This window comes from Pristis pectinata, chromosome 6, assembly GCF_009764475.1.
Source record: "Pristis pectinata isolate sPriPec2 chromosome 6, sPriPec2.1.pri, whole genome shotgun sequence".
NCBI classification, from domain to species: Eukaryota; Metazoa; Chordata; class Chondrichthyes; order Rhinopristiformes; family Pristidae; genus Pristis; species Pristis pectinata.
In genome coordinates, this window is record NC_067410.1 from 18935268 (window position 1) to 18951099 (window position 15832).

The window sequence follows — 15832 nt, forward strand, 5'->3', positions numbered from 1 at the left end:
TTTTAACTTAGTTTTGCCTAATGTGGCCTTGATTACTGATATCCTGTTATCATTATGAAATGCCTGTACTATGCTAAACGGCTGTGCATTTCCTTATAAAATTAGAATGGTATATTTGTTTGAATTATAGCTGCTGCTTGAGATGTTTGTACGCTGCAAGTGCCTTTCTGGGCTTTGGAATGTACATCAGTGTAATCCAATCAATAAAATTTAAAAGTTACTGCATAAAACATGCAGATGTTTACTGTACCTAATTCCCCATTTGGTAAGAGTCTCAATGGAAAATTTAGTAGCAAAGGAAGCATGAAAATGAAAAGTAGAATTAAATGCAAATGAAAAGTATATTTCTTTTTGTTTCCAGTTAGTTATTAATGCAGCTTTGGGGTTCGATACATTTGTTGTGATGAGACATGGTCTGAAGAAGCCCAAACAGGAGTGTGGAGAACCTGCTTCAGCTGCCACCGCCATGCCTTCCTCTGTGATGGGCTCTTCGCTCTTCTCAAACATTCCTGGCCACAAGCTGGGCTGCTACTTCTGTAATGATGTGGTAGCACCTGGAGATGTGAGTAATATGGGAAATATCTCTGCCATAGCAGGGTACAGGGAAAATGAGATTTGAAAATGAAACTGGGTTTGTTATAATTTGAAACAGAAACAGTAAAAGCTGAAAAATCAAGCAGCATCTGTGGAAAGAGGAATGGAGTTTCAGGTTAAAGACTCTTTGTCAGACACATCTGGAGTTTTTATGATTTTTATTTGAGTTTCTAATGTCTAACTTTTTCAGGCACTCTTTCACCTTTTTGTTTTGTGATGCCAAAATAATTGAATTATAAAACCACAAAATTAATCTAATTTTAAATTAATTTGACCTAATACATAAGCCTGATCAGCCCAGCCTCCTCACAATTGAGCAACAACAAAAAAGCAAGGTTACAACAAAAAAGCAAGGTTACGGTAAAGATTCCGATATGCAGTTTAAAGAGAGTTTGTAAAAAAAAAATGTCTTCCATGTACTTGTATTCATTATTTGCCTCAATCATTATACAACATTGCCTTACCTAGTTCTTCATTGCAATTGAGATAAACTGCAGTACAGAAGCACATAATTTGTTCACTGTGCTTAACAATAATTGCAGCAACTAATGAATACAGGGATTGATTATTGCATAAAGCCTTATCTTGTATATTTTTGTATTGTATGATATTAATATTTCAGAATGCCACATTCTGAATTGTTATTTAATTCATGCCACTCCAATTTAGTCATTTCATCATGCAATTTGAATTTTATTGGAAACTAGAGTAATGCATCTGGGTAGAAATAGTCTTAAGTTCAGTTCTTTATTGATATTAAAACTGTTGTGCTATACGAAAGAGGATCTGTAATTCAAAGTTACTGTACCTAACTGGAGTCTGCTGTCTATCAGTGTGATTGAATGATAGCTAAGAATATGAGGATTTTCATTGAATTTGCAGAAGAGGCAGAATCTATCATAGTACAAGGCCCAGAGGTATTAATGTGCACAAAGTCTGCACTCGAATGTGGGGGTGTGTTGGGGTGGAATATTGATACACCTATTAACCATGGTGTTTTCTGAATGGGAAATGCACTTAGAGGTAAATTTAGGGCCAGTCTGGTATATTGATTCCCATCCATTCTTCTCACTTTTAGCTGGCAGAGCGCCGTGTACCACTTAAGGCATCATACAGATTCATACCTGTTGCTGCTTGGAATAAGAAACAGAAAGTCTGGGATGACTTGGATATGCAACCATTTTATTTATTTTTGAATATAATTGGGCACTGATGGTATAGTCTGTTGGTACTCAAGTGTGTTTTTCACAGAGAAGAAGGACATGGGTTGGTGTCTGTTGACCCTGTGTATACTTGGCCTGATCACTAAAGGAAGGCCACAGGCAAATACAGGGCAACAAAAAGAAAGAGAATTGGTAGACGTGCTCTGTTAGTCTTTGTCACCCCTTCAGGGGTCAGCTGCAGAAAACAGGTGAACTTGCAGCCCTTTGGAGAATGATGCATGCTGCACAAGTCAAAGGGTATTTTGTTTCTCTTAACCATGGTGTAAAAATAAAAACCTTGCTGCCATCCTAAAGCTATGTTGACTGCTAATAAGTATCTGGCAGGTGTTCTGACATTGTTGTGATTCAGTGCATTTTCAATCAGTCAACTAGAGACCGCACTCTGGACCAGCAGTGTACTGTAAGTCGTCCTGGCTTGGCCATGATTGCTGGAGCACTCGCTGTGGAGTTGATGGTTTCTATACTACAACATCCTGAAGGGTAAGCTGAAATGTTGATGTATAATTACAATTTTAACAGGGTGACACTGTAACTGAAGAGTTTAAATATCTAGAATTTGTGTGCAATTCTGCAAAAATCAAAATATTGAACTACAATAAAATGCATTCATTATAAGTCACCTCAAAGTAATTAGAGGTTACTTTAGCAAAATATTTTAAAGATCTATATGAGTGTACATGACTGAAGACCTTGTCAGAGGTAAGTTTCAAAGAGCAGCTTAAAGAAGGAAGGAGAGGTGAAAGGGTAGGTACCTAAATTTGATCTCATCTAATCTCTTGCAATAATTTAAATAATGAGGTAAATATTAAATGTTTAATAAATTTGGAGAGAATTTAATTAAAGTGGGTGTTTACAACTGGTTTACAGTTAGCTGAAGACCAGTAAAATCTACCACATTAGTACTTTATGTATATTTTTTTAATTTTTCTTCACAACCACTGAATGAAGTAGGTTGATCTGCACGTCGTGTCTGTGCTTGTTCTCTGCATGTGAACTAACTTGATGATATTAACACTTGTTCACTTTTTATCTTTTTTATTATTTGTTTTCAAAATTTCTAGATTTGCTCCATATTTGATTTGAGGTAGAGTTTTTCTACAGTCTCTAATTCTTTTAATAAATGCCCTAAATTTGAGCTACTTCATTGTTTCACCAGCTATTTGAAGTAGTCCATAACAATTTACCTCATCATAGCTACCATATTCTCCAAGTTGTCAGGTCACCCCTCATTCTTCTCTCCAACAGAATAAAGCCCCAACTTTTCATGTTACTTTTCATAGCTGTAATTCCTTATTCCTGGTGACACCCAAAATGGACCAAACCTGTGGCTTTGATGCTTTTTTTTATAATTGGGTTCCCAAGCCTGCTCAGTACTCAAACTGCAAGCTGGTACAAAAAGCTTGCATTAGTTCAGAATTGAAGTCAAAACAGGCAGTGCTGGAAATGACCGGCAGGCCAGACTACATCTGTGGAAAGATAAACAGATATTGCAATATTCCTTCAGTATTCACCATCTCGTGGTACTGTACCAAATATCATATTCGTCTTTTAGTTTTGTGATTTTATTTGCTTATGCTACCGTCATTAGCAGCTTGTGTACCAGTATACTAAAGAATCAAAAGAGGAAAACTGGTGCTGTCAGCCTAAAATATAAACAGAAAATGGTGGAAATGCCAGAAGTTTTGCAGTGAATGTTGAGTCTCGAAGTCTGCAATGTGCCTTGTTGAAAGAGGCAATACTGTTCCTTTTGCAATTTCGGAAATTGGTCCTGCTGCTACCACTTATTATCTCGTAGAAAGCAATCTTGCACCTTACAGCTTTATCTTTTTTGTGTCTGGTCTCACCTGCCTTCCTTTTTCCTCTTTTCCCTCCTCTTTTCTGATGAAAATCTATCCACGGGAAATGACAACCCTGTTTTCCTCTCCAAAGATGCTGCCTAACTTGCTGGGTACTTTCAACATTTTCTGTTTTCTCTGGAACCAAACCCTATCTATAGCTTTTCCACAGTTATTTATATTTTTATCAAGTCTTTAATCACAGTATTTCAAGCAAACTTAGCCATAAACTACAGAAGGAAATGTTAGATTAAATGATCAAATTTAACTTTGGGCCCGATTTTATCCAATGGATTAAATTACTTTATCTATCCCCTTCTGCTCGAGTTCTTACTAATTTTCAGAACTCTAAATCTTTTAAACTTCAAAGTGGAACCAGACAGGGATGTCCTTTGAGCCCTTTGCTTTTCGATTTAGCCTTAGAACCTTTGGCTATTTCTCTCTGAGAATCTAGATATCGTTGGTATCTCCAGAAGAGGCATCAACCATGAAGTTTCATTATATACTGATGATTTATTACTTTTTATATCTTACGTTGAAGCCTCGTTACCTCCTATGCTTTCTTTACTTTCTCGCTTTAGTCATTTTTCAGGATACAAATTGAACTTGCACAAGAGTGAACTTTTTCCTCTGAATAACCTGGTATCATTTGATATTAACATTCCTTTTAAAGTTGTAAGAAATCATTTTACCTATCTAGGGGTGTCAATTACTAAAAATTATAAACATTTATTTAAAGAAAATTTTCTCACCTTATTGCTTTATGTGAAAAGGGTTTTATCAAGCTGGTCACCTCTTTCTATTCTACTAGTGGTGTCCCACAGGGATCGGTTCTGGGACCTCTACTGTTTGTGGTATTTATTAACGACTTAGATGAGGGGGTGGAAGGCTGAGTTAGCAAGTTTGCAGATGACACAAAGATCGGTGGTGTTGTGGATAGTGTGGAGGGCTGTAGAAGCTTGCAGAGGGATATTGATAGAATGTAGAGCTGGGCTGACAAGTGGCAGATGGAGTTCAATCCAGAGAAGTATGAGGTAATACACTTTGGAAGGACAAACTCCAAGGTGGAGTACAAGGTAAATGGCAGGATTCTGGGCAGTGTAGAGGAGCAGAGGGATCTGGGGGTTCATATCCACAGATCATTGAAAGTTGCCTTGAAGATGGATAGGGTAGTTAAGAAAGCTTATGGGATGTTAGCTTTCATAAGTCGGGGGATCGAGTTTAAGAGCCACGAAGTGATAATGCAGCTTTACAAAACTCTGGTTAGGCCACACTTAGAGTACTGTGTCCAGTTCTGGTCGCCTCATTATAGGAAGGATGTGGAGGCGTTGGAAAGGGTGCAGAGGAGATTTACCAGGATGCTGCCTGGATTAGAGAGTATGGATTATGAGGAGAGACTAAAGGAGCTAGGGCTGTTCTCGTTGGAGAGAAAGAGGATGAGGGGAGACATAATAGAGGTATACAAGATATTGAGAGGAATAGATAGAGTGGACAGCCAGTGCCTCTTTCCTAGGGCGCCAATGCTCAAAACAACCAAAACACAGGTATTGGGTGGGAAGTTCAAGGGTGATGTCAGAGGGAGGTTTTTCACCCAGAGGGTGGTTGGTGCATGGAATGCACTGTCTGGGGTGGTGGTGGAGGCTGATACATTGGACAATTTCAAGAGATTGTTAGATAAGCATATGGAGGAATTTAAGTTAGAGGGATATGTGGGAGGAAGGGGATAGATAGTCTTAGGTGTGGTTTGAAGGGTGGCACAATATGGTGGGCCGAAGGGCCTGTATTGTGCCGTATTGTTCTATGGTTCTATTTCATTGATTGGCCAAATTAATGCTATTAAAATTAATATTTTACCTAAATTCATATATCTATTTCAGGCTTTACCTGTTTTTATTCCTAAGTCTTTCTTTTACTCTCTTGATTCAATTATATCTTCTTACATATGGAATAATAAACATCCTAGGCTAAATAAAGTTCATCTTAAGAAGCTTAAAAAGAAAGGAGGTTTAGCTTTACCTAACTTCAGATTTTATTACTGGGCAGTCAATATACAAAATCTTACATTTTGGCTATATTACATTAATCAAGAGGCTTGTCCAGTATGGGTTTCTTCGGAAGCTAACTCTGTTAAAAAATTTTCTATTATTTCTCTGCTTGGTTCTTCACTCCCTATATCATTAAATAAATTAACAGATAATTTAGTAGTTAAGCATGCTTTGAGGATTTGGATACAATTTAGAAAATATTTTTGTTTATTGAATTTTTCTTTGTCTAGTCCCATTTTCTCTAATTATTTTTTTTAAACCTTCTATGACTGATGCAGTTTTTAAAGAGTGGGACAAATTAGGTATTACTTGTTTTCAAGATCTGTTTGTTGGAGGAAACCTTTCTTCATTTGAACAATTGTCTACCAAGTATAATTTACCAAAAACTCATTATTTTAGATATTTACAAATTAGAGATTTTCTTCAATCTCAATTACATTCTTTTCCTTTGAATCCTGATAAGAATTTATCAGATGTAATTTTTAATTTGGAACCCTTTCAGGATGACTCAATATCTAATATTTATGGCAGATTACTAGGAATGAGTAAGGTGCCACTAGATAAAATTAAAAACGCTTGGGAACAAGATTTGCAGATGTCAATTTCTGAGGAAACTTGGAATGAAATTTTCAAGTTGGTTAATACTTCATCATTATGTGCTCGTCATTCTCTCCTTCAATTTGAAGTGGTCCATAGAGCTCACTTGTCTAAAGGTAAACTACCCTGTTTTTATTCCAATATATCTCCTTACTGTGACAAATGTAGTAATGGAGTGGCTTCTTTAATTCACATGTTCTGGACGTGTCAGAGTCTTAAAAAATATTGGACAGAGGTCTTTCATATTTTTTCTGTACTCTTCAACATAAATTTTAAACTTAATCCTTTGACTGCACTATTTGGGATCATTGGAGAAAAAGATATAACTTTGAAGGCTTCTGATTTACACATTCTGGCTTTAATTTCTCTTATAGCCAGGAGAGTTGTATTGCTTAAATGGAAGGAAGTTACTTCGCCTACTCATGCTCAATGGTTACGGGATGTTATGTCATACCTGAATCCAGAGAAGATTCGCTGTTCAGTTTTTGAATCTAACTTAGACTTTCAAACCTCGTGGGGACCTTTTTTGAATTATTTTCAAAATCTCTGATTTGGTGACTAAAATGCAGATATTGGCTGACACTGTTACATTTTTAAGGGTTTTTCCTTGTTTTTTCCATCAAGCAGCTTCGGTTTTTGGTAGTGGGAGTAGATTTTTTTTATAATAAAATATTTCAATTTTTTTTCCTTTTATTAATTATTATATGTGATTATTAATTTAGAGTATTGTGATCTTACGTATGATTTAACACAACGTATTCAGTAGTATTTTTACTCTCTTTTTTGATGCATGTATTCTGTATTCTTTTCATGGATTTAATAAAAATATTGTAAAGAAATGATCAAAGGCTTGGTCGAAGAGAGCCTCCATTGTCTAAAAAAGGGAAATAAAGGTAAATGGTCAGAGAGGTTTAAAGAAGGAATTCTAGCACTGTGGAGCTTGACGATGGCATAATTACCAATGGTTTAAAAAAAATAATTTGGGGAATGATTTAAGAGACTTGAATTAGAGGAGGGCAAATATCCAGGTTATAAATTGGAGGTGATTACAAAGGTAAGACCAGATGGAGTCGTGAAGAAATTTAATAACCAGGATGAGGGGGGAGGGTTGATGTGATTATAACAAACGTAATTACATTCAATTATGGGACCTTATGAGTTGTTGCAACACTGTGACAGGAGAAAAAGCCCAATTGTAGGGACTCAGACATTGAGTTCTGAGAATATTAGACATGAATTTTGGATACTACTTAATGTTCAAGAAATAAGGAGTGGAAAGGGAAGCTGGGGACGGGAACGTTGCGCAAAGATGGTTGATGTTGGAAGAGACAGTTGAGTAACAAACTTTAAAGAGGGGAACACTAATGGAACAGAGAGTGACATTAACCAATCTGAGGGCCAGGAAGGAAAGTTAGCTGTCAGCAGTTTGTTTAGAAAATGTAGTTATGGAGAAGGAGACCAAGATGAGCTGGAGAAAGCATGAGGGGCGATGGGACAGAATGAGATGAGTTTGGGGATGGAGGTTTCTCGGGTAAGTGCCAGAGAAGCCTGCCAGTTATTGGAGGTGAAGGAGAAAGAGGTAAAAGAGAGGGCTTTAACAAGAAAGTTTGCAATATAAAAAAGAAGCCAGGGTTGTTTTTGTGCACTCCAGGGTAATACTGGAATAGTGAGTAGTTTTGGCAGATGACAGCAGAGCACAGAAGTAATTTGCAAATACTTAACAAGGTCCAGCCACATTTGGCAGTGGATAGCTTAAACGTTCAACCTTTAGACTTGAAGGAATGGAGATGAGGGCTTTATTGGGGGTGCGTTCAATGTGTGAGGGAACATAATTTTAAAGGAAATTAGGGAGTCAAAAGGTGGACGCAAGGATTTGGTTGAGCAGATGAGTAACTGCAATGATAAGATCATGAAGGTTAGAAGCAGAAGTGGGCCGTTCAGCTGCTCTGCCATTGAAAAGGGTGATGGTTGATATTGTATCTCAGTTTTCATTTTTCTGCACTAACTCTCTTTCCCTTGCCTCCCTTAAATTCCAAAGATTTATTGTTCTGCGTTAAATGTACTTAATAACTGAGGCTCCATAACTACTTGGATGGAGAATTTCAAAGAGTTATTACCCTCGACCTGAAGAAATTTCTTGCCACCTGAGTCCTGGTCAGCCCCTGATTTTCAGACTGTAACCTCTGGTTCTACTCACTGCAGTCAGGTGAAACATTACTTCTGCGTCTAACCTATCAAGCCTCATGAATTTTCTGTGTTTTAATGAGCCTGTCCTGGTCCAACCACATAGATGCCACGGCCAAGAAAGCTCACCAGCGCCTCTTCTTCCTCAAGAGGCTAAAGAAATCTGGCATGTTCCCTTTGACCCTCATTAATTTTTATCAATGCATCACAGAATGCATCCTATCCGGATGCATCACGGAAACTGCAGAGTGTTGTGGACACAGCTCAGCAAGTTGCCTCGGTAAAGCAGCCAACATAATCAAAAACCCCACCCAACCCAGGCATTCTCTCTTCTCCCCCTTCCCATTGGGCAGAAGATACAAAAGCCTGAAAGCGTGTACCACCAGGCTCAAGGACAGCTTCTATCCCGCTGCTATAAGACCATTGAATTGTTCCCTAGTATGATAAGATGGACTCTTGACCTCACAATCTACTTCCTTATGGCCTTGCATCTTATTGTCTGCCTGCACTGCACTTTCTCTGTAACTGCAACATTATATTCTGCATTCTGTTATTGTTTTCTCTTATACTACCTCAGTGCAGTGTTATAATGAAGTGATCTATATGGATGGCATGCAAAACAAAGTTTTTCACTGTACCACGGTACATGTGACAATAATAAACCAACTTACCAATTTATTGCAATATCTAGAAAAGTTTTTAAGAATGGAAGGTCAAAAGTTAGACAATTCAGATTTTGAAAATGAAAAAGTGAATTTGAAGAGACCTCTTCTCATGGTTACACAGAAGGAAGTAAGGTCAGGAGGAGAGAGGGGATTTGGGTGGAGAAGGATACAAGGAAGTTGTTGGAAAAAACCCTATTGATAATTGAGACGATGGGAGTAGTGAGGTTACGAAAAATGGTAAGTCAAGTTGTTGGGGAGTTTGTATGGAGGGAGAGATTAAAGTGGGAATGAGAGGGCATTTACTCTGGTAGTGGAGGGCATGATGAATTGAGATGAAAGCCATATCTCCAAAAATGAGAAGTTGGAGTTTCTTTTCGAGAAATATATAGATTTATGTTTTTTTAAAATCTAGTATTATTTGTAACAAACCAGATTTAAAGGGACTAGTCTTGCCAGCTCTGTTTTGAATTTGCAGTGGGTATGCAGTAGCCAGCAGCAGTGACGACCGACTGAATGAGCCTCCAACATCTCTTGGACTTGTCCCACATCAGGTGAGCAATCTCACAGGCCCACCTCTCTGTTGTAGTGTATTAGGAACAGGTGTTTCATGCCAACTTTATACACAATTGTTGGAAATTTTCCCCGACTTATTTTTGAGATGGCTTCCTTTTTCAGGGAAATCTTGATCAATCATAAAAATTGCATACCACAACATTCTGTGATTTTTTTTTTAGGCCCAGTGGTAAACACAATGATCTGAACTTGCTTAGTTAATAGAATCTGGGAGACAATTCAGACCTCTGAGCCTTTTCTCCCCTTCAGTTATGTCGTGGCTGCTCTGCTTGACAATCCATTGGCCTTGATCATGATCCTGATGCCACTTCCAATAAAAATATGCCCAAGTCACACTTGAAAATATCAAAATTAAAATATTCAGTGGGTGCAGCAACAAGAGCATTTTGATATGGTACATTCCGGGATTTTGTGCAAAGGTGCCTCCCAGTGATCTCGTTCTACTTTTAGGATTATGACCCCTTGTTCTGGATCTCCCCAATCAAAGGGAAATGTAAGTGCGGACTAAGGTTCAGTGCCCACATCTAAATGAGGTTGTCCAGATAGGGTTTCTCCAAGGCTCAAGAGAACAGGAGCATCACATCCTCCCATTTCTGTCACAACCACCTGAGATAAAGTCCAATATTCCTTCTTGTCCATGAATGTTGAAATCTGTTCACTGCTTCGTAGCTGCTCATCATTCATCACGAGGAAAATATTACCATTTGCCTTTCTCAGATCAAAGAGGTGGCCTTGTGCTCTCCCAAATTGAACAGCCTGTTCAGCCTGATCATTTAATCTGTTTTGACCCCTTGTTATTTTCTGCATCCATCTACCCAGCTTACTTTGCCTCCTGACTTAGTATCACCTGGCAACTTGGATCCACAATTCTAAACCTTGAAACATATGATGGCAATCATGAGGCCTGAGTCCAGATCACATCCCATACTGCCAATTGAGAACAGGCTGTTCATCTCTACTCAGAGATTGCCCTCTTCCCAAGAAATTTCCAACTTCTGTCACTCCATGTACTTTTATTTTTGTTGCATTCTTGTCTGCAGCTTTACCAAATTTCTTTTTGAAATCCATAGAGGTAACATTGCACTATGCACTTTGTTGGTGCTGCACTAAAAAACAAAAAATTCCATTGGAATAGGCAGATGTGTCTTGCCTTCCACAAGTGCTTGCAGACTCTTCGTTCAGTTTGCACTTGTGCAACTGCTCAGTCACTCTATCCATGATGATAAATTCCAGTCACATTCCCCACATCTAACGTTAAACTGACAGGTCAGTAACAAATACTGTGATGCTGTCAAAGCACTCCATGCTTTCAGCATCTTATTTGTGAAAATATTTTTAAATTCTACGCCACCTTGATTCTCTGTTCCAATGCTTTAATATTCCAAGGAAAATATTAACACTTGATTTTGGGGCACTTTTCCTCCTCCCTTTGTATTTGATTTGCATTTATTGATCATCTTGGGTTGTATTTAATTCTGCTATTTCTTTTTCCGTCCCACTTCTGGGAGCCTTGCTTCCGGAAAATGTCAAAAACCACAGAGAGGATACAGAAGGGATGCCAGCCATGAGGAAAGATTATAGAAACTGCAATTTGTGTCCTGAGGGACTCCACTGAGGCATGCAGCCCTACTATGTAATTGGAATGTATTCCTGGCATTCTGCTTGCCAGTCAAGTAATTTATGCTTGGAAGAATCCTATGCTTAGCATATGAATGCAATAGCTAAAAGCACGATGTAGAGATTTTAACAAAGGGGAAAGAACAGATGTGTAGTGCGGTCTTTTCGAATAAGTTTTTATGTAATGAACTATATGTTTAATTTCCTTTTCCAACCACTGCACCTTTTTAATAGTCTTTCCAAGCTGTAAACTAACCTGGCCAAGAATTAGGATGGATGGGCTGGCTTCTGTCAATCCAAGTCTGCAACCTGCTACAACATGGGGCATCACAGAATTGCAGGGTGTTTCTTCCCTTTGCTCTCCTCTTTTATGCCAGGCAATTGTCAACCACTGTGCTCCTATGACAACCCAGTTGAAATCAGGAATTCTTCATATATCTATATAATTATGGACATCTACCCAGCTCCTACTGTTCTGCAGCACTGTCCAATGGTGATTGAACTCATTCTGGCACTGGATAGAAACTCTTTGATCCACATATGAATAGATTCAAAAGTCCATGAAGAAAAACTAATTTGCAGATAAACAGGCCATAATTCTCTACTTTTCCACTGATATTCTAAATGGTGGTCTTTCCTACTCTCTTTATATTTGATTTCTATTTATTGATTATTTTGGGTCATTTTTAATTCCCTTGGCACTAGTATTATTTTGCCATTGCATCAGGTGTCTTCACCTGTTGCTCAGTTAAGTGTTTAAACACTAATCATTGAGAATGTTTAAAGGAATAAATTGGGATTTAGCACCTCTGATGGAGTAGAAACCCTTGACTCTAGGTGGTGCCACAATCAAACAAATATATTTGCTGCCACTAAGATTGTAACATGTTTGGAGAGTAAGGAGATGAGTTAATTCACTTGAAATATTTATTGGAGTGAAGACAGTGGGACAGATTCATGTATCAGAGTCATGATTTTGTATCTGAAGAGAATACAAAAGCAAGGATGTGATAAACCTGCACAGCAGCATAATGAGGCTAAAGCTAGTATGTGTGTAGTCTGAGTTCAGTATTAGAAAATTATAAAAGCTATAGAAGATGTACAATTGTGGATTCTCTAGGATGTTATGAGAGGCATAGATAGCCGGAGTCTGCTCCCCTTGGTAGGGGAGTCAAAAACTAGGTTTAAGACAGGTTTCAGATGTGAGGAAGGCAATTTATAGGGATCTGAGAGGTAAATTAAACTACGGAAAGAGAGTTGATATCTGGTATGAGATGCCAAGGGAGATGGTAGAGGAAGGAACAGTGACCACATTTAAAAGGCATCTGGACAGGTACTTGAATGAACAAGGCATAGGGTGATATGGAATTAATGCAGGCAAGTGGGATAAGTTTAGATAGGCATGATGTTCAGCATTGATGCAGTGGGCCGAAGGACCTGTTTCTATGCCGTACAACTCTATCACTCTATTAAAGTTACAGGGTTACAGTTTTAAGGAGAATCAAGAGTTTATTCTTAAGATTATGAAAACGGTGTTGAAGTAAATTATTCCACTTCCACTGGTCAGCTAAATATTAAAGAGAAGTAACAAGTTTAAAAGAAGTTGCATTTGTCTGTCACCTGGCACATTTTTATAAATGAACATGTCTCGAACAGTGATCGCTCTTGTAGCAAAACAAACATGTCAGTCAATTGGCTCTTTGCAAGCCCCCACAAGCAAGTGTTAGTGATCAGAAAATCTGTTTTAGTCATGTTAAGTGAGAGAGAAATTGTAATGAGGACGGTCTTCCGCTTCTTCAAAATGGTATGATGGGATGTTTAATGTTATCCCGGAATGTAGAAAGGCCTTGCTAATGTCTCATTCAAAAGATGGAATCTCTGATTATGCTGCAATCCCTGAATGTGACAAGAGGGCCACTATCTGAGTGACAGGTGCCACCTTTGTGATAATAATTTAAGATAAGGAATTAAATAGTATAATTTATTTGGGGGGGGGGGTGAAGGAGTATTAAAGGATATGTGGAGCAAGGAGAAGAGGGAGCTTGATAGAGACGAAGGAAAACACCAACCCTGTCCTTGTGAATCTTTCTTACGGTTGGGTCGTTGGCAGCAGAGACAAGTAACAACAACCAGCCAGCCTTTACAACAGCACTTAATGTCCCTCTCTTTTCCAGATCCGTGGCTTTTTATCAAGGTTTGACAACGTCCTTCCAGCAAGTCTAGCTTTTGATAAGTGCACAGCGTGCTCACCAGTTGTAAGTATCTTCTGTTCTAGGCTTATGGAAAAAATCCAAAGTTTAATTTAAAATCCAAAAGCAAGTGTTAGAATCATGAATTAAAACCAGAAAATACTGGAGGTACTCACAGGTTAGGCAGCATCTGTGGAGACAAAACAGCAGAGTTAATGTTTCAGATTCATGACCTGCGATCAGAACTGGAAAAGTGCAAAAAACAAGTGTGTTTTAGGTTGTAGAGAAGGACAAGAATGTTAGTGATAAGGCGGAGGCCAAGAATATCCAGCTGACCCAATTGCTGTTGGTGCTGTCTAAGAGAGGGTGATAGATGGTTGTTAATGATTGCTGATCTGTCTGGAGGAGGTGTAAATAGAGGAAGATAAGTGAGGACAGAGCGGAGAAAGAAACAGTGCTGTGAGCTGCAGAACACTGTGCTTGCTGGAAATCTGAAATAAAAGAGAATGCTGATAAATGCTCTGCAGATCAGGTTGCATCTGTGGAGAGAGAGGAAAAGCTGTTAATCTTAACAGGTTAATGACCTTGTGTCAAAATTGACACAAAGAAGGCTGGTTATCTGAAATTCTTGTGCTTCAAGTCATTTGTTACTTTAATTTTAGCATGCCACACCCATGCTAATCTCCGAATTTGGCCTTTTACAAAGTTAAAACTCATCTCACTTTCTGTCTAGCCAAGTTGTGGCCTTTGGGATTTCTCATTGAGTTCAGCAATTTCAGATAACCAGTCTTTCCTGTTTGTGTCAGAACTAGTTGGTTCTAATGTAGGTCAGCAACCTGTGACATTAACTTAGAATCTGTCGAGAGAGAAACACTATTTGACTGGCTGAGTATTTCCAGCTTTTGCTTTATTAACAGATTCCCAATAACTACTATGTTCTGCATCTCACAGTTCCAGCATTATTTTATTCCTCTCCTCTTCCCACTTTCATCTTCCATTTACACCTCCTCAAGGTAGTTCATTTATGATGAATAGCATTCACTGATGTCTTGTTGGTGACGACAACACCATTTATGTCTTTAGGATTCTCTTGGCCTCCATCCTATCATAGATATTACCGTTGTTTCTCGTCTTCATTAAAATATGTTTGTTTTCTCACTTTTCCAATTCTGATGTAAAATCATTGATCTGGAGCATTAACTCTTTATCTCTCTCCGTGGATGCTGCTTGCCCCACTGAGAACCTCCTGAGTTTAAAATGTTTAGTTCCAACCCTGATCTTTACAGTTGGTTCATAAGTACATGCTTCTGATTTTGAAACAAGCTGTTTGTATATTTTTAAATTCTCCATTTATATTGACAATGATATTTTCGATGTAGACTGCAGGAGCGGATGGTTTTACACCTTATTCCTGTAAACATAGAACAGTACAGCACAGGAACAGGTGCTTTGGCCCACCATGTCTGTACCCACCATGATGCCAGTCCAACCTAATCCCATCTGCCTGCACATGATTTATAATCCCTCCATTTCCTACCTGTTCACGTGTCTGTCTAAATGTCTCTAAACATTGCTATTGTATCTGCTCCCACTGCCCCCCCCCCGGCAGCGTGTTCCAGGTACCTTCCACTCTTTTTATCTTTTAAAAAAAACTCTCCTTGTAAATCTCCTTTAAACTTGCCCCCTCTCACCTTAAAGCTATGCCCCCTAGTATCTGACATTTCTACCCTGGGAAAACACTTTGACTACTTATCCTATCTCTGCCTCTCAGAATTTTATATACCTCGATCAGGTTGCCCCTCAGCCTCCAACACTCCAGAGAAAACAATCCATGTTGGTCCAACCTCTCCTTTAGAGCTAATACTCTCTAATCCAGGCAACATCCTGGTGAACCTCTTCTGCACCCTCAAAAAAGCCTCCACATCCTTCCTATAATGTCATGACTAGAAATGCACACAGTTTTCCAAATATGGTCTAACCCAAGTTTTATACAGATGCATTATGACTTCCTGACTTTTATACTCAATATTCCAACCGATGAAGGCAAATATGCCATACCCCACCTTTACTGCACTTATCTATTTATGTTGCCACTTTCACAGAACTATGGACTTGCACCCCAAGATCCCTCTCTACATTAATGCTTCTAGGAGCCCTGCCACTTACTATACATTTTTGTCTTGCGTTTGACCTTCCAAAGTGCAACACCTCGCACTCCTCCAGATAAATCTCCATCTGCCATTTCTCTGCCCACATTTCCAACAGATCTATGGTATATCCTGCTGAATCTTTTAACAGCCTTCGTCACTA

At 38.6% G+C, this 15832-nt stretch overlaps 1 protein-coding gene across 1 annotated transcript in view; it reads left to right on the forward strand.

Annotated features, from left to right (window-relative positions):
• Positions 1–15832, forward strand: part of atg7 (ATG7 autophagy related 7 homolog (S. cerevisiae)) — a 130951-nt gene that overhangs the window by 42316 nt on the left and 72803 nt on the right. The window contains exons 13-16 of the mRNA XM_052017351.1: positions 362–562; positions 2182–2297; positions 9619–9694; positions 13508–13588. Coding sequence (XP_051873311.1) covers positions 362–562; positions 2182–2297; positions 9619–9694; positions 13508–13588 — 474 coding nt within the window. The remainder of the gene's footprint in view (positions 1–361; positions 563–2181; positions 2298–9618; positions 9695–13507; positions 13589–15832) is intronic.